General features: G+C 48.3%; 1 protein-coding gene across 1 annotated transcript in view; it reads right to left on the reverse strand.

Annotated features, from left to right (window-relative positions):
• FAM124A (family with sequence similarity 124 member A) overlaps positions 1-22,630 on the reverse strand; it is a 100,502-nt gene that overhangs the window by 60,359 nt on the left and 17,513 nt on the right. The window contains exon 3 of the mRNA XM_030310026.1: positions 11,185-11,918. Within this exon, the coding sequence (XP_030165886.1) occupies positions 11,185-11,918 (734 nt within the window). The remainder of the gene's footprint in view (positions 1-11,184; positions 11,919-22,630) is intronic.

Here is a 22,630-nt window from a genome sequence, read left to right on the forward strand (position 1 = left end):
TAACGGCTGGCTCCCAGAAGGCATCGGCCGAGGTCCTGTTGCCCCTGGCCCCAGAGGGAGGCGCCCCAACTCCGGAGCATACACACCACACCCCACTTGGCCGCACCACACTTGTACACATCCTGCTCCATGGAATGGTCCGGACTGGCTGTGCACTTGGAGCCCAGGGACTCTCCTGGTCTTGAGAGGAGACATTCAAGGTGTTTGCTGACTCAGACGGCTCCCCAGGGTGCCAGACCATCCGTTTCAGACCACAGTGAGGTTGGCCTGGAGGGGACTGGCCCAGCTGGCCGGGAGCCGTTTGCCAGGCGCAGAAACAGCAGCACTTTCTTCCAGATCTACCACCAAACCTGACTCCTTTGGGAGCACAGCCTGGACAGGACCAAACTAATAAACTAAGTGAGACAGGCAGGCCAAAAGGAAAGGTGCTCTAAGACTAAGAGCAGAAAACATGCTTAAAATTCCTCATTCTCCTCCCTCTGCCTCAGAGAGCTGATTCTGAGTCTTGCCAAGGCTTCAAATCACAGTTTGCTTCTTCCCCACTGCCCCCCCCCCCAAGGAGAAAATTACTCTTCCTTCCAAGCCTGAAAGAGCTATGATGTCACTTACACATTCTGCAGAAATACCAAAGCCAGACGATGCTCTGGGAAATGATTTTCAGGGGGCGACTTTCAACCACCCTGGTAGTCTGCACAGATAAATAGCCCAGTATCGGCACTGTAGTTGGTTGAAAACAGTAATTTTCTTCAGAGTCTGGACTGGGAGCCACAAACCTTGTGAGTAGAGCCAAGTGGCATGCCCGATGGCCTCTGGTTCACATGGTGTGAGTAGATACCTTGCCCCTTGGGTCACTGCACCCCTACCCTGAGAATACTAGAGACCAAGGGGGGAGGAGCTAGTGTTTACCGAGTAGCTGCCGTGCACTGGACATCAGGCTTAGCGCTGGGAACAGGATAAAAACAGTTTTAGGTTTTGCACAGCAAAGGAAACCATCCGCAAAACAAAAAGGCAACCTACTAAGTGGGAGATCTCTCAAATCATATGTCTGACAAGGGATTAATACCCAAAATATATAAATAACTCATACAACTCAATATCAAAACAATAAACAATCCAATTAAAAATGGGCAAAGGACCTGAATAGACATTTCTCCTAAAAAGGCGTCCAGATGGCCAACAGACACATGACAAGATGCTCAACATCGCTGATCATCAGGGACATGCAAATCAAAACCACAATGAGCTATCACTTCACACCCATCAGAGGGCTATTTTCAAAAAGACAAGAAATAACAAGTGTTAATGAGGATGTAGAGAAAGGGAACCCTCATGCGTTGTTGGTACGAATGTAAATTGGTGCAGCCACTGGGGAAACAGTATAGAGGTTCCTCAAAAATTAGAACTACCCTATGACCCAGCAATTCTGCTTCACGGGTGTGCGTATGAAGAAAACAAAAACATTAATTCTAAAAAATATATGTATCCCTATGTTTATTGCAGCAGTTTTTACAATAGATGTGGAAGCAACCTAAGTGTGCATTAGTAGATGAATGGGTAAAGATGTGGTCAATGTAAGTATGCGCGTGTGCACGCATTGTGCACGCACACACACAGAGAAATATTACTCAGTTACAAAACAGAATGCAACCTTGCCATGTGCAACAACATGGATGGACCTAGAGGATAATATGATGAATAAGTCAGACAGGGGCAAACACTATATGATTTCTCTTCTATGAGACATGTGAAAAAAGAAAACAAACTAAACAAAACAGAGGGGCACCTGGGTGGCTCAGTTGGTTAAGTGTCCGACTTCAGCTCAGGTCATGATCTCTCATGGTTCGTGGGTCGGAGACCCGCAGGGGGCTCTCGGCTGTCAGCACAGAGCCCGCCCGCTTCAGATCCTCTGTCTCCCTCTCTCTCTGCCCCTCCCCTGCTCATCTCTCTCTCTCAAAATTAAACATTAAAAAAAAAATGTTAGGAAAAAAACCAAAACCAAACAAACAAAGCAAAAGCAAAACAGAAATGAACTCATAGACACAGAGAACAATCTGGTGATTGCCAGAAGGGAGGGAAGTAGGGGATGGTCGAAATAGGGGAAGAGGATTAAAGGTACAAACTTCCAATTACAAAATAAATAAAACATGGGGATGCATGGGGAATGTAGTCAATAAAACTGTAACAACTTTGTATGGTGATAGATGGCAGCCAGATTTCTCGTGGGGATCACTTCATAATGCGCATAAACATTGGGTCGCTGTTGTATACCTGAAGCTAATATGTCAATCACACTTCAATAAAATAAAATAAAAAAATACCCTCAACAAACAAATTGGCTCCAGTGGGTTTCTTGTCACTGAGGGGAGGTAGACAATATATTTTTTTTAAGAGGAAAAAAGCACAGTAGCATTTCATTCTGATGAAAACAAAACCAAACCAAAACAGCGTGAGGAAGTTCTGCCCACTCTCCAGATACTTCCTGCGATTTGACTTTTTTTTCCTTTAAAAAAAGAATGATACATAACTGATACGTAACATTATGTTCATTCCAGTCGTACAACACAATGATTCAATACGTGTATGTATTGGGAAATGATCACCACAAAACTGTGACTTGTGTTCTTGGCGTTCTGTCCCAAGCCTGCTATTAAGTACAAGTCTAATATACTTTAGAAAGTGGACATGCCCCAGGCAGCAATAATCGAACACAAAGCGGCCACTGGGTAGTCCTGCCTTATAATATCCCGCGTATGGTGAACAGAGAGGGTGTTACCAGCCTCAGCACCTGGGAGCTGGTCAGAAATGCAGGATCTCAGGCCTCACCCCGGACCTCCTGGACCACAGTCTCTGCAGGCACGCCTGACAATCTGTGATTTTCATGCCTGCTGAACTTAGAAAAGCACTGCTAGAGGGAATGCCCAGGCCCCCACCGGGTCCCTCGGACAAGGACACGGAATAGCACGACCAATGTGTGCTCGTGAGTCAAAGGTGCCGAGGGCCACTGCTAGCCCCCCCAGTTGCTGTTGGTGATAACGCCCCAGGGGGACGGGCAGGGAGAGGCCAGGGGAGGCCGCCCACCCCTCCTCTTTGCCCTCTGCCCAGTGTCCAGTGGCCTGAGTCCCACCGCAGTCAGCTAGGACACTCCTGTCTCAGTCTCCTCCTCCGGGTCCTTGTCTCTCTACATCCCCCTCGCCCCCAACCTCCTCCTAACAGCCACGTGCGGGCTTTCCACCACTCAGTCTGCCTGCACTGGGCAGGTCCGAAACAGCCCAAAGTCTCCCACCTCTCTCCCCTTCTGTCTTTCCTTCTTTTATTCATTCAAACACTGAGCGTCGAGTATAGGCCAGACACTATTCTGGACGCTAGAGATTCACCAGTGGGCAAATCAGAGAAAGTCGCCGCCCTCAAGGTGCTTATGCTCAGTCACTAGAGAGCAGGTTAAAAGGTGTCAGTGCAGTGGAGACAAAGAAGGCAGGGCAGGGAGCCGGAGCGTCTGCGTGCGAGAGAACAGGAAACGGGTGTTTTTCATTGGGTGGCTGGGGAGGCGTTGCTCATGAGGGCACGCTGAGCGGAGACCCGAGGGGGCTGAGGGAGCAGCCACAGGGCCCTTGTGTGGCTCCAGGCAGAGGGGACAGAGCGGAACAGTGTGTTCCACGGGACAGACAGCAAGGCAGGTGGCCGGGTGGAGTGTGGCAGGCGAGGCAAGAACAGTGGACCTTGGAGAAGCAGGCTTGTGTTCCACGTGGGGCGGGATGGGCAGCCCCCAGGGGCTCTGGGCAGAGGACTCCCACGGTGTCACTTATGTCTGAGAGGGCCCTCTAGCTGTGCAGCGGAGAGTCTGCTGCAGAAGTCAGGACGCTACTCAGGGGCTCCCGGGGAAACACCAGCGGCTGAGCCGGCCTCAGGTGGCAGTGGTGAGAGGTAGGTAGAGTCTGCGGGGATTCTGGAAGTGGAATAAACAGGGACCTCCTGAAAGAGAAGGCCCCAGAATGACTCTGGCGTTTCTGTCCTGAGCATCTGAAGAGTGGTTTGCGTTTCCAGTAGCTGGTTTCTCACCAGCTGCCTCCCTGCCCTCAGGACGGCAGCTCGGAACCCTGACCACTGCCCTGGGCCCAGCAGCCCTGCCTGGGTCTCTGTGTCTGCTGCTGCCCTGGGGCTCCCCTGAAACCCCCGGACCCACGGCCACCCTCAGTCAGCTCAGCTCAGGCATCAGTTCTTCTAAGAAGACTCTCGTGACCATCTGACCCCTGGCCAGCATCAACCAATCCACCCTTTGTGTAACAATAGCCCCTGTTCACTGATTCATGGGTGCTGACTGAGAGGTAGCTCAAAGGCATTCTTTCCAAATGTCCAACCTTGCACGGTTAAGAATTGTAATTCTGTATTTGCAGATTGGAAAACAGAGTTTTAGCAACGTAATGTCACGTGCCTGGAGTTACTCAACTCGCAAGTAAAAGAGTTAGGGTCCGATCCCAATACGTCTGACTACAAAGCCTGTGCCGTATACTGCCCTGTGTGAGTATCTCAAATCACAGCATCCGGAACATTTTGCTGGATATTTTGGTTTGCATGACTGCTGCCTCCACTGGCCTGTGAGCTACTGAAGGGGGGGGGGGGCGCGGTGGTGGTGACGGGGATACTGTTGGCACAGAGGGGTTATCTAATAAACGTTTGCCAAAGTTTGCTTTCAACAGGGGATCACAACCCAGACGTAAGAAGCTATAGGGTGGTCATGGACCCATCTGAGATTCCAGTAATGGCTCTAGGCCCTCTTGCCCAACATCACATTCATTCATATATTTATTCATTTGACAGTCTAGTAATAGAGATAGATAATATAGAGGTAAACAAATATACAAAATAATTTTAGATGGTAGTAAGTATGTGAAAAAAAAAGATAATGTAATAGTGCTGGGGTCAGGCAAACAGAGCTACTTTAAGCGAGGGAGCAGGGAAGGCATCTCTGAAACCCAAATGATGAGAAGATCTTGGAGGAGATGATTCCAGGTGGAGAGAACACTGGGTGCAAAGGCCCTGAGGCAGGAGTGAGCTTGCCACATCGGAGGAACAGAAAGCAGGCCAATGTGGAAGGCGTGAGGGAGCAAGAGGAGAGAGAAGTGGGAGATAAAGCTGGAGAGGTAGGTACTGACCAGCTGATGTAAAGCCTTAGGCCTTGGTGAAGGTCTGGAAGGGCCTGCAAGGGCCATGAGACGCCTCTGCAGAGTCTTAATCTTGAAAGAGACAGATCTGATGCACCTTTTCTAATGATGCACGTAAACACATGCATACAACCTGTGCATGGCGTCCAAGGATGGCAAGTCAAGAATTTCTGCTGCAGAGTCTAGTTCTAGAGTACATGGGGCGCATCATAATAAGACAAGCCTCACTTCAATGTTTGCTCTATTCTTTCCAACCTTCTAGAGCAGAAAATGACATGCTGTGGCCTCACAAACAAAGAGCAAGGCTTTCTCTTCTTTGGCAAAAAATAAGTCTTACCCTGTGCGTTGTTGGTGGAAATAGAAAATAGTACAGTTGCTACAGAAAACAGTATGGTGGTTCTTCCCTATAAAAAAATGAACACAAATTACCATACGATCCAGCAACTGCACTTCTGGGTATACGCCTGGAAGAAGCAAAAGTAGGAACTCGAAGAGATATTTGTACACTCACGTTCACAGCAGCATCATTCGCAAAAGCCCAAAGGTGGAAGCGACCCCAGTACCCATCAGATGAGTGGACAAACAAAAAGGCGGCATGTTCACGAGGGAATATCGGTCAGACTTAGAAAAGAAAGAAATCCTGACACGTGCTACCACGTGGATGACCCTTGAGGACGTTATGCTGAGTGAAACGAGCCGGTCACGGAAAGACAAATACTGTATGATTCCCCTTATGTGAGGTCCCTAAAGTAGCCGAATTCACAGGGACAGAAAGTAGAGTGGTGGTTGCCGGGGGCTGGGGGAGGCGGCACGGGGGTTGTTGTGTGATGGGTAAAGTTTCAGTTTTGCAAGACGAAGAGAGACCTAGAGATTGATGGTGGTGGTGTGGGCACGACGTGGATGCGCTTCACGCTACTGAACCACACATTTAAAAATGGTGAGGATGGGGGCGCCTGGGTGGCTCAGTCGGTTAAGCCTCCAACTTTGGCTCGGGTTCACGACCTCACAGTCTGTGAGTTCGAGCCCCGCACTGGGCTCCGTGCCGACAGCGTGGAGCCTGCTTGGGATTCTCTCTCCCTCTCTCTCTCTCTCTCTCTCTGCCCCTCCCCCAATTGCCCTCTCTCTCTCAAAATAAATTTAAAAAATAAAGACAGAAAAAATGTTTAGGATCATAAATTTTATTATGTGTCTTTTACCACAATTCAGCACTTTTAAGAAGTCTCTGGAGCCCCCTCAGTCCCTCAACTGCATCCTCATCAGCCTCTGTCCCCATGACCTCACGGCACCGGTGTCCCCCGTGTCCCGAGACTGGTGGTCCACTCAATCCCCTCACTATGTAAGAAGACAAGTAAAGTAGCTGGCACGGATGAGGCCTTAAAAGCTCTCCAGTGAAGAGAGTCTCAGAGGTTGAGCCTGGCATCTCAATAATTATGTATCTGATTTCTTGCCCATTTTTAAAAGTTTACTTTCTTTTGAGAGAAAGAGAGCGTGCGCACTCATGAGCAGAGAAGGGGCAGAAAGAGAGGGAGAGAGAATCCCAAGCAGGCTCCACACTGTCGGCATGGCGCTTGATGTGGGGCTCGAACTCAGAAACCATGAGATCCTGACCGGAGCCGAAATCAAGAGGTGGACGCCCAACCGACCGAGCCACCCGGGTGCCCCTGATTTCTTGCCCTTCAAATCTTACCTGACCCATTTTGTCCAAACGGATTTCCCCTTTTGCCTTTTGAGGACACAAAGAACAGCTGGTGACCATCCCCTATGGAATAAGACTCCCAAAGCCTTCGACAGCATCGTTCAATTACCTTGCTTCTTTGAAGATGCTGTCAACGTTCCCCAGCCTGAAGCTGCAGTCACTTGCTCTTGAGGAACCGAGCCTTGCGCCCTCAGCTGTGCTTTGCGTGTGAGTTTGGGTGCATCCCAAATCATTCCTTAAGGACAGCTCTGGCCCTGCCCATGGCAGGGCCTCCAAAGGACGCAGGTGGCCCTCCATTCAGGCCTTGGAGAAACAAACTTGAGGAGACTGCTTGAAGATGTATCCCTCCTTTTAGGATTAAGCCAAGTGCCCAGGGGCTGCTGGCAGAGACTGCCTTGTTTTGCCCACCCTCTGTGCGGTGGCTTTTCCACACTATGCTTGGCAAGGTACCCTGGCCCACTCTGAGGACACCGTATAAGAAAGAGGTCTGTAAGGCCTCGGTGCAGTTATTCTAGGGGTACAGGTGAAGGCGGGCTGTTGATCCTACCGTGGACATGAGAATGTGTGGGTGGCACTGCTCCCATGACTCAGAACGAGGCAAACCTGCACATCTTAGGCATGGCTTATTTTTCCCCATGGACTCTAAATCCTGTCACTGATGAGTGTCCCCTGTGTTTCTGCTGCTAGAGAACTCTAAATCAAATATGAGGACTACTTCTGGAAGGATGCTGTCCAACAGAACTTTCTGTGATGATGGCAATTTTATGTATCTGTGCTAGTCAATAGTGTAGCCACTAGCCACGTGTGGTTACCGAGTCCTTGAAGTGTGTTGAGATTGAGAAATTGGAGTTTGCATTTTAATTAATTCTGATTTTAAATTTAAATGGCCACATGTGGCTAGTGGCTACCAATTAGCTCTAGATACCATATGGGAAATGCATGCATCCTGATATCACCTTTGGCTTATGTGATTTTCCTAGCAATATATTCTATCTACTTCAAATCCCTTTGCTGTCTAATTATTTATAATAATCTTCTTGTGTGGTATATATCATTGTCAGCTACCTTAAATCTTTTTAAAATTTGAGATCTTCTTATAAGTACAAAAAAAAAAAAGATAACATACCCACGTTCCCAATTTCTTGGACTAGATACTTCTTCCCCACTTACTGCAAAACGGAGTAATTAATATGTTCATTTGCGGGAAGGGCATTGCAGGAGTGGGGAAGAAGCCTTCTCTACCGTTTCTTCATCTGGATGCTGCTTACACAAATGTTCAATTTGTGAAAACTCACTGAGCTGTGCACTTAGGATATATGCACTTTTACTATATCATTTATTCTTCAATAAAAAGTAAAGGGAAACCTATAAAGAGAACCTGCTGTGTCCAACATACAATGTTAGTTTAGCTCTAGGGGATGCGGAAAGATTCAGACAACTCGGATCGTGACTCCAGAAAACTGCAGTTTAGTGTCACTGAGCACGAATGGAAATTTCTAGGATGCATTTTCCAGAGGGATCTCGGGCAACTTGTGCTAGCAACTCCCCACCCTCCTCTTCCCTGCCTTCCCCCGCCGAATCAAGCAGTGCCAAGAAAGGAGAGAGGAGTTTCAGGAGGAGGAGGTCTTTCTTTCCATCTTATCGTATTTTAGTAAAAAACATTTCCAGGAGTGCCTGGCTGACTCTGTGGGTAGAGAAGGTGGCTCTTGGTATCAGGGTCATGAGTTCAAGCCCCATGTTGGGCGTGGTGCCTACTTAATTAAAAAACAAACAAATAAAAACCAAAACATTTCCAAATTCTTATAAAAGGCTGGGTAACTCCCAGAAAAAACCTTCCGTCTCTTCCAGGGGAATTAAATCAAAGGAAGAGTTCTCTGGAATATGGAATGTTAATAGGGCAGGATGAGGAAATAAAATGCAATCTGTATTTTAAGAAAGCAACTAAAAACTACCCAAGATTTGCTTCAGTGTATGGTAACTCCACCCAACTGAACAAAAGCATTTATATTAGAAATTATAATTGAAAATATAACTTGGGAGACATACACTGCTAAGGATGATGTGGCTAAAAGGTACTCTTCCAGGCAGGTCCCTCTCTCCGTGACTTAAGTATCTTAATGTTGCTAAAGACTGACACATACATTTTTATTTTAAAAGTAACTTAAAGAGATGGGCGGGTGCATATTTCATGCTAGAGCAGAAGGTTGCTTTCTGCACTGATTCTGTCACAGTAACCTGTACAAATGGCCATAATCAAGAATTATGGGGGGGCGAATATTAGTCATTTCTGTCCACAGAAATGGACAGAATTTGCCTCCTCGACACATTACTATATGGAACAAAGGCCTGCATTCCTGAGACCCAAGATACAAATCTTTTTTCTTACCTTTTTCACACTTTGATGCTCTAACTTCAAAAGCCTGCACCTGTACAGATTTTATAACCATTTAAATGTGTGAATCTTTGAAATATTCTTTCAATGGTTCCTCTGAGCACAGTCCAGGCCAAGTTTTTATACTTTGTTCTTTCACTTCCGTTATTACAGGCATCAAGAGAAAAAGTATTCTAATTACTGCAAAAAAGGAAGAAGTCCCTTCAAAACAATCATATTCATTTTGGCCTTTTAGCATAAACAAAACCCTTCCATTTACTTTTACTTATTCAACTGCATTATATTTTGCATACAAGCATCGGCAATCTTCAAACAGAGACAATGGAGCAAATGCTAGCTAGCATTCAGTTCACTGAATAATAAAGCAATATTATTTAGTTTCTTATCTGTATAGTTCACAGAAAAAACTGAAAAGTATCTGTGTCCCATAAACAGTAAATATCTCAAGGTGATCTTTCTGACTTGAGCAGTGTGGCCCGCCTAAAGTTTTAACCAGCTATCTGACATGTGCCAAATTCTCACTTCATTTTGGGATGTGTGGATTACAGTTCTGATGCTTAATGTCAAAATCAAGAACAACTATGAAGCTGTACCTGTGATTCGAGTAACTACAATCAGCATCTTCAGGAGGTGATTTCAAGATAATGGCCCCTAATTCGCTATCAACTTTCTCCTTCTAGGTAGCCAAATGTGAAAACTGAGATGCCCAGGCCAGGGGTTTTTCAGAAAAACAAAGTCCTGGGGCACCTGGGTGGCTCAGTCAGTTAAGTGTCCAACTTAGGCTCAGGTCATGACTCACAGTTGGAGTTGGAACCCTGCATCCGGCTCTGCCGACAGCTCAGGGCCTGGAGCCTGCTTCCCATTCTGTGTCTCCCTCTGTCTCTGCCCCTCCCCCACTCACACACGCGTGCGTTCTCTCTCAAAAATAAATAAAAATTAAAAAAAAAAAAAAGAAAGAAACAAAGTCCTATGTGCTTGGAACTGATTTACATGTTAATTCCAGAAAGCCTGGGTTTGGAAAGCACTTATCAGGTAGGGCCAAGTGCAGGACATTCTTAAATCTACCTGCTGAATTTTGAATTCTAGAGTATGATTAATGATCCTGAAAGGGTGTCAGACAGCCACCGGAAGGATGGGAGGAGAAAGGGATCCAGCAACTGAGTGAAGGATTAACCACAGAACGGGACTCTCTACTGCGTCCATTTCCTTAAAATGTATTCACTCGAGTCCTCCTAGGCTTAATGAAACCAAAAACTCCAAATGCATCACTTACTCCTTACAATATTTGTGAGAAAGTAATTTTTCAAGCGACCACTGGATTCTAACAACCTACTTACTGCCTAGTGGTAGAAGGGATGGAAGGTGGGGAGGCACAAAAGGGAAGAAGAAAACAAGCACATCCTCTCTACGGAATGTCAATATAGTTTACAATTTTCAAAGAGCTGGGTTTTCCTGGAAGTCCTTTGTGGAAGGGAAGAATGCACTGGTAAGAACTCCCTAAGTGTGAGGGAGTAGATTCAGGAACCTTCCGTAACAAGCGAGGTCCCTGGGATATAAGCTCATCTGAAATCCCCAGGAGTCACTGGCATTTAGCGGATGCTCAAACAGTGGGCGAAGAGGTGCGCAGAGGACCTGGAAGTTGCTTGCTGAGGCACAGAGCCAAGGCGGTGAAGTGAAAACAACCCACGCAAAGAACCCTTGATGCCTCCTCTTGTGTTCAGGCACAGTATGGACGCCTCGATTTCGTCTAAGAGCCAGACAGGGGGCCACTGATCCCTCCTTTTTGTTTCTTAACTCATTGCTCTTTACCAGGTACTAACCAGAGTTTCTGGCAGAGCCAACCCCCTGGTTTCTCTGTTCCCCCAAACAGACAGGGAGGTAGACACAGACAGACAGAGACCTTCCCCCCCACACACACCCCTCTCCGCCCCAGGTACCTGCAGGAGGATCTTGTTCCCGTCGAGGTCCTCCGTCTGCCAGCGCCCCTCACTGATGGGGCTGCAGGGGTTGGGCAAGAGAGGCACGAGCTCGCCGATGTCCTTGACCCGGAACTCCAGCACCGAGGAGTCGGTGGGGACGGGGGTCTGGTCACAGGGCAGTCTCTTCAGGGAGAACTGGATGTCCACATCCAGATTGGAGAAAATGGGGAAGATGCAGAAGTCCGTCTTCTTCTGGCTGGGGCTGCGCCGGAGGATCAGCTCGTAGAACTTGAGGATGTCGGCGTAGTTGTGGTGGCGACAGTAGATGGTGAAGCGCACGATCTCCTTGCCATAGTGCACGGGCCGGATGGCCCACAGCGGGGTCCCGGGGGCCAGCGTGAAGAAGTCCTGGCTGCAGGGCAGATAGGGCAGGAGCCTGCGCGGCACGCGCTCCGTGTGGTGGTGGCGCCAGGGCGGCCGCTGCAGCGTGCGGTGCAGCTGCAGGATGGGCTCCTCGCCGTACTCCTCCTGAAGGAAGAGCACCACGGCCAGCGCCGGCTGCGCCACCTTCGGGGGCTTCCTCCGCCGCCGGGGCGCCCGCCTCTCCGAGACCCGGAAGAGCTGCAGGTCCGGGTGGATCCAGGCCAAGACCTTGTCGATGGCCTCCTGCAGGGGCTGGGATTCCCCTGGGTCTGCGATTATGTGGATGCTAACCAGGAAAGGGTCCTGCGCCTCCTCCACGGAGAGCTCACCTGGGGGGCGCAGAGAGAGAAACGAAAAGGCCGTGTCGTTAAAGGCTTCCCGTGACGACATGCAAGGCTTTCACGGGAGGAGAGGCTAAATCGTCACTGCGCGGACTCCGTGATCTTTCGGAGCCCAGAAGCAGAGACCTGACTACTGCTGGGAAGTTCCCACGCCGGCCGGTGCTAGGAGGTCCCCGGTGCCGGACTTCATCAGGTCCAGTGTTACTTCGTATTAGGCGGCAGAAAGTCCAATCTCCACGGATGTGGAAGGGACAGCACGCCCATTAGAAGAGACGCGGCCACATTAAGTGCACGTAGGCCATTTAGTATTTCCCGAAGGAGCTGCAGGGCCTCGCCCCACGAAAGGTCCCTGTAACACTGCACTCCTCTGATTGGCTTGTTTTGCTGGTTTACGTTGTTCACTCATTTAACAAACATTTATGGAATCCTTTCTTTACACTTCCTGCTAGGTGCTGAGCCAGGTACTCACTCTGACAGATAAAGCCCTGGCAGGGGAGGCTCCCTGTGTCCTTTGAATAGGCTGATCAGGTGGGGTGGCCTGGTCCTGACCACCTTGCTGCTGGAGCAACCATGGGGGTGGGGGAGGGGACTGTGCACGGGGAGCACAGTGTTCTCACAGTGTTCTTGCTGAGGCTGCTTACTGGGGCTGTCGTTAGGGATTGGGGGGGAGCATGATGGGGCCATTGCTGCCTGCTTAATGCTATCTTACGGGCTTCTCCTTCGGCAACGTCCACTCAGGGGCCCACACATCCTGAACGGGTTGTGTACCTTCCCGGTGTCTCTGGCAGAAAGAACATCTGAGAGCATTGAATTCAAGTGTGAGGTTGGCCATTTAACTTGGCAATGCTACCCCACAGGGTGAAAAGTTTGCTGGCCACACTGGTGTATTTCTAATTCGGAAATACTGAGCACATTTTCTCAGCCTGATATAAGACTTGTTCTTGGGGCGCCTGGGTGGCTCGGTTGGTTGGGCGTCTGACTTTGGCTCAGGTCGTGATCTTACGGTTTGTGAGCCCCGTGTTGGGCTCTGTGCTGACAGCTGAGAGCCTGGAGCCTGCTTCGGATTCTGTGTTGCCCTCTCTCTCTCTGCCCCTCCCTGCTCACACTCTATCTCTTTCTCTTATAAATAAACATTAAAAAAATTTAAAAAAAGAGACTTGTTCTTTTAAAAGGTAACTCTATTTGCATTTTTACAGGCTTTATGACTCATCCAAGGGAAATCAAGAAATCTTTAAGTCCACTGCAACTTGGGGGGGGGGTGGGGAGTGGCAAGATTCATCTAGAATGTAGATCTGTCATCACACACATGCCTCACAATGTCCACTAGGGTATTAGACTGAAGTCAATCATGCAGTCAATAACGTTTGAGAAGCGTGATGTGCTTTTAGGAACAATAACCTCGATCAATTCACAGGATGAAAAGTCAATTTTTTTTTTCTAGGTTCGCAAGACATGCCAAATGGGCTTGCAGGTATATTTCATTATATTCACCTGTAATAACATGGTTTTAACTCTGTTGGATCAAAACCTGTCTGAATTTCCATCCCAAATCCGGCTGTTAGATTATTTCACTTGGGAACAGTTAATCCAGTCTGTTGTGGCCTTTCTTATTTACTCATTTATTTACGCAGTTGTCGAGCGATCAGTATGTAGCAGACCCTTGAGAGACGAGGAAGCTGGTGTCATCGAGTATTATGGGAGTCTGTCGACATAGACCCCGGTGTGAATACTGCTGCTGCCCTAGAATTGTGCAGGATATAACCCAGACAACCACAACAGCAGCCCTCTAAAGAACCATTAAGTCACAAATGAGAACGTCGTAAATACAGTCATAAAAAATTAAAATTCAATCTGATATATGCCTATAGGAAACACAACAGAGTAGCATTTTAGGCAGGGGTTAGAGTCTAAGGTTACCCTGAGCTAAAAATTACCCATAGACAATATTACTATTGAAAAGTCCCTTAAATTTCCAATATGGCACTGAAGGTCCTGCTTGTAACAAGACAGCATAGTCAGACAGATGTTCCTCTGGCTGAACCCCAGATGAAATGACAGGCTTGCTGCATGGTTTATGTTATAAAAGAATAGTCTTGTATCAGTAAGCACCAGATCCCTACTCAGCAGGCTCTGCCTTTCCCCCTCCGAGAGGCTTCTGGAACATAAGGATGGCCAAGGTAACAGCAAAGTCAAGTCTCAGCACTTCCATGATCATGGACTAGAATGGTGGGTGAAATTATATAACTCCAGCCCCTTATGGCTGAGCATGTATTCTGGAACTTGTACCAGTTAAATATGAGCGTGATGTCCTTCCAATTTACTACTGTGTGACAAAGGACGGAGCAACTTTTCTTCCAGACTGCTTCTGGGAAGGTTTTCTGGAGTTTTCTGAACTGGGCCTTGAAGGGTAAACAACATCTCACTCATAATAACCTCCAATGTGGGGGAGATCACTGCGGGAAGAGGGAAGACTGTTTATGAAGGCACAGAATGGTGCAAAAAAACAAGCACATTTGGAAGGGGGTGGTGAGTAATTCTGAAACGTGGTAACAGACGCAGCGGGGAAAAATGGACTGGAGCCAAGTTGTACAGGGCTTCAGCTCAGTTTGGTAGTGATAAGGGGCAGTGGAAAGTTTTAATAAAGGGATGCTGGAATCCAGTCAGGGGGAAGCCAAGTGAGAAGTCATAAAATGAGTAAACAGCCTAGACAACAGATAACAAGACTTGGCCTTGGAGGAGATGGCGTTACTGGCCCTCGTTCTTTTCCTGCCCTGTATCCTTGCTCTCCGCCATGGGACTTTATAGTTCCTCCCACTAATGGGTGAAGTGCTTTCCCTTCCCTTTGACTTCGGGTTCCACCATATGTCTAACTCTGCTCAACAGAAAGACACAATGGTGACGCGTGTTGGGGCCCGCCTTCTTGTGCTTCTGACATTTCCCTGAGAAGAATTGCTCAGGCTAGCACATTAGTGTCAGAAAGCAGGATAGGAGACACATGGATCACAGCCGCCCTAGCTGAGTCCGACCTGTATCAGCCAATCTCATACACCCACAGAAGAAACATGGGAAGAGCCACCTAGCTGGGCCTGGTCTGGAGCACCTAAGACATGTGAGAAATAAGAATTGACTGTTGTTTCAAGCCAGTGTTTGCGGGGGGGGGGGGTGGTTGTTACACAGCAATATTTCCAGGTTCAGTGGATATACAGAAAAGGCACAGATTCACAGGCTCTTGAGGAGGCACAGGGGACTAGCTTTGGAGCCCACAGGCCTGGGATGGGAGGCAGGGAGAGCAGGAGAGGAGTGTACCATGATGTTTCTGGCTTGAGTAACTGGTCAGTTATCGATGCTTAACTAAGACACACCAAATAGAGGAAGAAGGGCAGATTTGTGGGTAAAGATAAGGAGTTCCACTTTGGCCATGTTGGTGAGACGGACAGCCGGAACGACTGTCAGGAGGGATGTCCTGTTAGCAATGGGACCTATGCACTGTTGAGGTCATGGGCTGAACTGAAGGATGGATCAAGTTACCTTTCGACTGTATTCTTGCTTTCATGCAGTTATCTGATACATGTGTGCCCCCATATAGATCTGAATCAGTGGAAATCATCATGGTGGCTTAGGAAACAAATCAGAATTCATGGGCTCTTGTGGTTTTTCTCTTTGTTTGCTCTTCTGCTCACCTGGCTACTTTCTGTTTCGCTGAACAACCACTATCAGCAGAAGTGCAGCACAAGGCAAACCAATGAAATTTCCCATTGGTCAGCAACTCCAGCAAAGGTAGGAGAAGGTACCACAGCCAAGTAAAAGGTGTATTTCACTTTTCCGTGGTCACTTGATCTCCCAACAGTGGGGACACGCGACTTTGCTGAACATTTATGAATGTTCAGTATGAACAGAAAGAGGTAGAAAGGCTTGGAAAGATTTAGGGGATGAAGAAATGTACTTGAGAAAACTACAGATGATTTCTGCGAGAGGAGAAAAGGACATATGGAGTAGAAAAAATATTTGAGAAAAGGAGCTGTCAGAACAGTGAGGCAGTCCCGCTGAGATACTGAGCCCACTCTCAGGGTGTGTGCCTAGCCACGTATGTGGAGAGACGTTAGCTAAGACACATATGATGTTCTCTGTGGGCCGGCACTTTCTCAGTGTTCTACGTATATAAACTCATTTAATCCTTAAAACAACCCTGGGGGGGGGGGCACTATCATTGTCTCCATTTTAGAGAGCACAAAATCGAGGCACAGAGAGGCGAAGTAATCTGCCAAGGTCACACAGCATCCGAGGCGCGTCTGCACAGTCACCAACGGTTCTGCAGGGAAGTGTGCTTACCCTCCAGCGCTGTATTCATTTCATAGCAGGAGGAGAGCGGCCCCGTCCCATCATTTCTGGTCACACTACTAGTCACCACTCTCCACTGCTTTCCTGCCTCCTTCTGGCCAGCTGGCTTCTCAGCCACTGGCCACCAGCTCCATGTCCTGGTCACTCATTTACATCTCTTTCTTCTGGCCCTGGGTGTGTGAAGAAGAAGGATCCAGAAACCACCTCCCCGATGGCACACACCCAGGTCTTTACATCTGAGTGCTGCCCTCTCATGCTTGCAGGCGAGCGTGAGGCCTGGGTGTGGAGAGGTCACGGGGAAGGTGGCTTCTGAGTCCCCGAGACAGAGTTGTCAGGGCGCCTGGCGTCAGGACACCTCCATCCGCCACACAAAGGTTTCCCAGAGAGAGCAGTAACAAAGGCCATGCTGAAGCCCCCGCGGATGAGTGCATGTTGACAGCTTTGCGGAAAGGCAAGATGCCCAGCCTTCGAGCAGGGTGGGGGCATGGCGAGAGGCATCTGACCGAGCACCAGCTCGCCTGGGCAGCCTGGGATGCAGCCAAGAGCAAGCAGGGAAGGAAGATGAAGACCCGACCCCCGAGCTCCCTTTGCACTGCGTGCATCAGGGCGATGTAAGTCGATAAAATCCTACCCTGAGAAGAATGAGAGTGAGCGGTGGCATTAACAGGCTCCAGCCATCACCAGCACGTGCCCACTGCATGAGGCCCTAAAATAAATGGGCCCCAGGAGCCACAGTGTGCAGCTCCAAACCGTCACTGGGTGCTGGGTGCTAGGGTTATCCACACCCCAAAGAAAACGTGCCTCCTGGAGCTGGATAGGAAACCAAGTATTTGAGGGGAAGGAGAGGAAATGTGAATAATTAATTGTCATGGAAAGCCTCTCTGCCTCCCTGGAGAAGCAGGGATGTTGCGACTGTGGGAGATGCTCTGCCTTTATCGTATCTATTACACGTCTTCTCGGAGGGCCTCAGACCGCACCTGTTCACTTAGGGTGAGACACAGACCAGACATGAACTGGGCAACAGACAGACTTCCCCAGGGCCGGTTAGAGGATGGGAGCTGTTCACAAATTTACAGGTATTACCAAAGCTGTCAGATTCCTTCCCGTGTGATCATACACAGTTAGATTTTTTTTTTTTTTTTTTGATAATGTAAAACAAAAAGCAGCTCTAAGTAAAGCACTGTCAGAGTCAGGCCTTCTATGAGGCAGAAGGCGTACTATGAATCTGTGTATTTGTTACATTTCCCCCCAATATTTCACCTCTCTTGTATATCCCTTGTCTCTTATTTAGGTATTAAGAAAAAATGTTTTTTTTTAAATAGAAATTTCTCTTAGAGAGAGAGAGAGAGCGCGCAAGCAAGCATGACTAGGGTAGGGGCAGAGACAGGGAGAGAGAATTCTGAGCAGGCTCCGTGCTGTCAGCACAGAGCCTGATGCCAGGCTCTAACTCATGAACCGTGAGATCACGACTTGAGCCGATATCGAGTCAGACGCTTAACCGATTGAGCCGCCCAGGTGCCCCGGGTCTCTGAAGTTCAAAAGATAACAATTTAGACAGTAATAACCATATATGAAGCTCTTATTTGCCAGGCACTGTCCTAAAAGCTTTACATATACTATCTCACTTAATTTAAAACAATACCATGATAAAGGTGTATTCTCCCCACGCCGCAGGTGAAATATTCATGGATCTGACAAGGGCCCACCCAGAACAGGGTCTCCGTGCTCTGCACCTGTGCGCTTTCTCGCTCTCTATCTAGCTCACTGTCCTTGCTTTGCTTGGCTGGGCCCTGAAAGTGTGGCTCAGCTCCTTCAGGCAATGCGGCAGGAGATTCTGCCGTGAATGGAGGAGGACCATTATGCCTGGGCAGTTCCTGGCAATCCCGGGCCTGCATGGACGTGTTAAGCTGGAGTCTGGTAAAGTCTGGGCAGGGACTGAGGTCCTTCTGCCTGTTGACAGACATCCTGATGCTGGGCCTCCCACTCAGCTGTCTCAGTGCTGCCTGCACCGGGACTCCTGCCATCCTTCCCCCCCGGGGGGCTTCACCCCATTCTTGCCTGTGCTGTCTCCCACTGCCTGGGGCCTGCCGGGCTGGCCCTCCTCCCAGAACTGGCAAACTACTGTGTGTCCCCAAAGTATTTCCTTCCCAGCAGCAGGTATGTCTAGTTCAAAGTCCGCATCTCTCATTTCAAAGGCGAGGCCCAGCCAACTCTCAGGATACAAGTTCAGATGCCTCCTTCTAGAAGTTTTGGACGATGGCTGACGTCTCTGTCATTTTATCCACCATTTATCACTGACGACTTACAATACAAATCATTTACCGAACCAGGCAATGTTGATTGAACACCTACTCTGTGCTGGGCACCGCAGGATACAGTGGGGAACGAAAGACTTTCTGCCTTCCTGGAACTTATAATCTAGTGGGGGAGTCAGAGCAAGCAAATATAGAAGATGAAGTCAGGCAGCTACATGCAAGGGACAGACACTTCACTGAGCAACCTATCCTGAATGTGGTACCCTAACAGGTTTCCAAGGCAACAGCCATAACCAGTTAGCATCACCTGAATAAACTGCCACGTGCCATTCTAGTGTCACAAGAGGCTAAAAGAATCAGACCAAGGGCACCTCCAGCTGCTGCGGGTTTAGGGAATTTGGCCCTGGAGCTCGAACCGCATATGCAGGAGGCTGAATAAACTCCTTATTTGCATTTCTAAAGCCCCTCTCTGTGGCACTGAGCCGGTCAGGGACTTGGATCCTTGGTCTGGTCAACCAGACCCTCATGACTGAGTGGCAGAAAACCCAGGTGAGACGGCGGATCGGGTGTGCAACAAAGGCAGGCCGGGCGCAGGCGGACGCTGGGAAGAAAAATTAGGTCAGGAAGCGGGAGGAAAAGAGGCTCCAGGGTGACGAACACAAAACCGACTCCATTGTCAAGTGCCACAAAAGAGCCAGCCTCCCCCCACTAAGCTGCCCGGTCTTCCCGGGGAACGCCTGCCTGAAGTGAAGGCTCTCAGAAAGGGGCTTCCAAATTCCTTCTCCAGAGAGTCTATTCATCCCGAATGTAATGAATAACCTGCCTTCATCGTTTTTTTTTTCTTTTTTTAACAGTTTTCCTTTAAAGCTAGTTCCTCAGACCTCTGAACTAATGAACAAACTGAAGCAATTCCCTTTGCCCCTGCCAATAGCTAAGATAAAATCTCAGGCTTTCTCAATCCTTAGTTTTAGGATTTTGACAAGGCTTTTGGTTGACCTCCAATGCTGGGCTGTGAAAGTGGCAAGGCTGACCCCAGTGCCAGCCCCAGCCGAAGCCAAAATTAGAGGCAGGGTGGGAATAGCGAGAATCTGGTGGCAACAACATGACACGCAAGGTTTTTTAACATTGGGGATCCGAATAATGCAGATAAAATTGTGCTCCTCTCGGGGCACCTGGGTGGCTCGGTCGGTTGAGCGTCCGACTTTGGCTCAGGTCATGATCCCACGGTTCATGAGTTCAAACCCCACGTCAAGCTTTCTGTGGTCAGCGCAGAAACCACTTGGGGTCCTCTGTCTCTCCCTCTCTCTGCCCCTTGCCCACGTTTTCTCGCTCGCTGGCTCAAAGATAAACAAACATTAAAAAAAAAAAAGTTCTCCTCGGGGCACCTGGATGGCTCAGTCGGTTGAGCCTCCGACTTCGGCTCAGGTCATGATATCATGGTTCGTGAGTTCAAGTCCCGCATGGGGCTCTGTGCTGACAGCTCAGAGCCTGGAGCCTGCTTCAGATTCTGGGTCTCCCTTTCTCTCTGTTCCTCCCCTGCTTGTGCTCTCTCTCTCTCTCTCTCAAAAATAAAGAAAGATTAAAAAAATTAAAAAAAAAGTTCTCCTCTCTCAGCCTGAGTTCACAGTACTTTCTGGTAATTGAAAAATGGAATATAGGCTGAGGTGGTTAAGCCAAAACCTATATTTTCACTTGGCAGAGGAAAACAATGTGGAATCTTTCTGATCCTTAGGCCTTTTCCAGCCGTAACGATAGCTGCCTGCCTTCTCTATTCTCACCATCTGCTGCAGGAACGATGTCAGGGATCTGGAAGTGTGGCACTGGCATGCCAGTGTCCTGCTACACTATTGAGACCCTATTAAGGACACTGTTAAGGACGAAATAATAGAGAAAGTAAGACAGGGTCTTTAGACACCCTGCATATTTTTTCCCCTTGAAAAGGAAATACGCATTTTATTTTGTACGTACTTCTAAGTTTCGTTCTGAAATAAACCTCCAGATAGGAAGAAGAGGGGGAAGCAAAGGCCAGCCACTCACCAGAGAGCAACGACAAAGACCCTTTAAATTCCAACACAGCCTGGCATAAATTCTGAAAGGGGAGTAGGAGGTTGCTAGGTCATTAGTGTGAAAGGTATACAAGCGGTAGGAATGAGGGCCATCTCTTGATGGCAGAGTTGTTATCTAAGTCCTTACGACTGTAGTGATTTTGAAAGTTTATGAGAAGGTAACACAGGTCTGTTGCCCACCGAAGTCTGATGCTTAATACTGGACAAAGACCCTCGGAGTATAAAAGTTAAAGGGCTCGACATGACAGAAGCGATGCTAGTATTTTACACAGAATCCTTTCTTCTACTCAGGAATGTGCACTCGTTTTCAACCGCTTCATATATACCTTGTCATTTTCAGCAGTAGCAAAGTCATCCTGAGAGCCAGGACCTCAAGAAAATTCTACAGACTGGGAGATGAGGCAGCAGGGCTCGCAAACAATGGGGTTAGGATATTCATTGTGTTTTGAGAGGTAAGATACATCTATCACAACGGAACAGACAAAAGCGGACGACGGTGACCAAAACCTACCCCAATGATTTGTTCATCAACCAACCCCAGACCTCTAATAACTGGAGCTGGTGGGAGAAGTCCTCACAATTACAGTAATTAAGACTTATTTTACAAAGGGATTTATTCTGGCAGGATGTTGAAAAATCAAACGTTTAGCTATTGCAACCGTTTTAGGAAAAAGCACTACGTAGGTGCTCATAAAATATATCCTGACCGCCACAAGAGGAAGACCAGTGATGAGATCTGGTGCTGGCTTTGCTCATGATCAAACTAGCAATGCAGAGAAGGGAGCCTGCAGACTTGGTTTTTTGTTTTTTTTTTTTTCTGGTTTAAAATTCGATCAAATGTTCCACTGCTTGACCAATCTCAACATGATACTGACACGTTCCTGGTCCTTGTTTCCATTTCCTTAGAAAATATGTACCTTCCAACCCCCTGAAGAACAAGCCTACTGGACATGACTAGAAAATGAAAGATGGAGGAGGCATTTAGTCTAGCCTCCTCGTGTCATAGATGAGGTCCAGCTACTTGCCCAAGTTGATGGCAGGTCTGGAAAGGAGCAGACATCTCCCAGACTCCCAGTTCGGGGCTCTGCTTCAGCTCTCCTGTAAACAGCCCCAACGACTGGACGGCAAGAGGACACATGTCCCTTCTGGAGCTCACAACCTAACTGAGGAAGCAAGGTATTCACACATGACAAAGAGAAGGAAAACAAAGTGGGAGATGTGTTCTAAACGACACAGCAGATGAATTTGAGAGAGAATAACCAAAGTTCCCATTTACCACAATTTTCTTCTTGCCTTGTGGCCCTCCACCCGCACATTCGGGGCTGTTCATGGCTTCCAGGAGGGTGGGGGCAGATAGGCCCATGAGTCAAGTTCCTGAACTCATATATAGTTTCCAGATCACAGCAGAGAAAACAGTCTTGAAGGGCAAAGGCTCTCTATTGCAAGGGCTGGGGCTCTGGAGACAGAAAAGGCTTTCTGAGCTAAGAAAAGCTAAAAACCTAGAGCAGAGAGGGTTTTCCCCCTGCATCACCAGTGCCATGTTGCCAGAGTGGCCTTTTCAGCTCAGAGATTGTCAGGTTTGGACTTCCGGTGGAAGGAAGAAGACTGGAAGGGACCTGACCGACGTCTGGATGGCAGAGGGTTTCCGAGAAAGGATCACGTACCGAAACTTCTGGGCCGAGGCCTACAGGGGTGGAGGTCCCACAGCAGAGAGCACCGTGCCTTCAGCTGCTAGGCGTGAGGGCAGCTCAGAGTGAAGTTCAGCTTCAGTGTAAGTGCAGTGGTTCTAGTCTTATGCCTGAGCATGTGACTGTAAAAATTCATAGTCACTATAACAGGAGGTTCAAATAGAGTTCTCAACAGAGAGTAGAAAATGCTAGAATGTGACTCCTGAAGCATGCCATCTCATAGAAAGATACGTCCAAGCTTGAGTCCAGGTTATCCGTGACCTACACACATTTTAGCCTCGCTGTGCTCAAGCCTGAGGCTGTGAAATAAAGACGAATCACAGAGGAAGCCCAGCTCTCTCTGCAACAAATGA

Source organism: Lynx canadensis, chromosome A1 (assembly GCF_007474595.2).
Source record: "Lynx canadensis isolate LIC74 chromosome A1, mLynCan4.pri.v2, whole genome shotgun sequence".
Classification (NCBI taxonomy): domain Eukaryota; kingdom Metazoa; phylum Chordata; class Mammalia; order Carnivora; family Felidae; genus Lynx; species Lynx canadensis.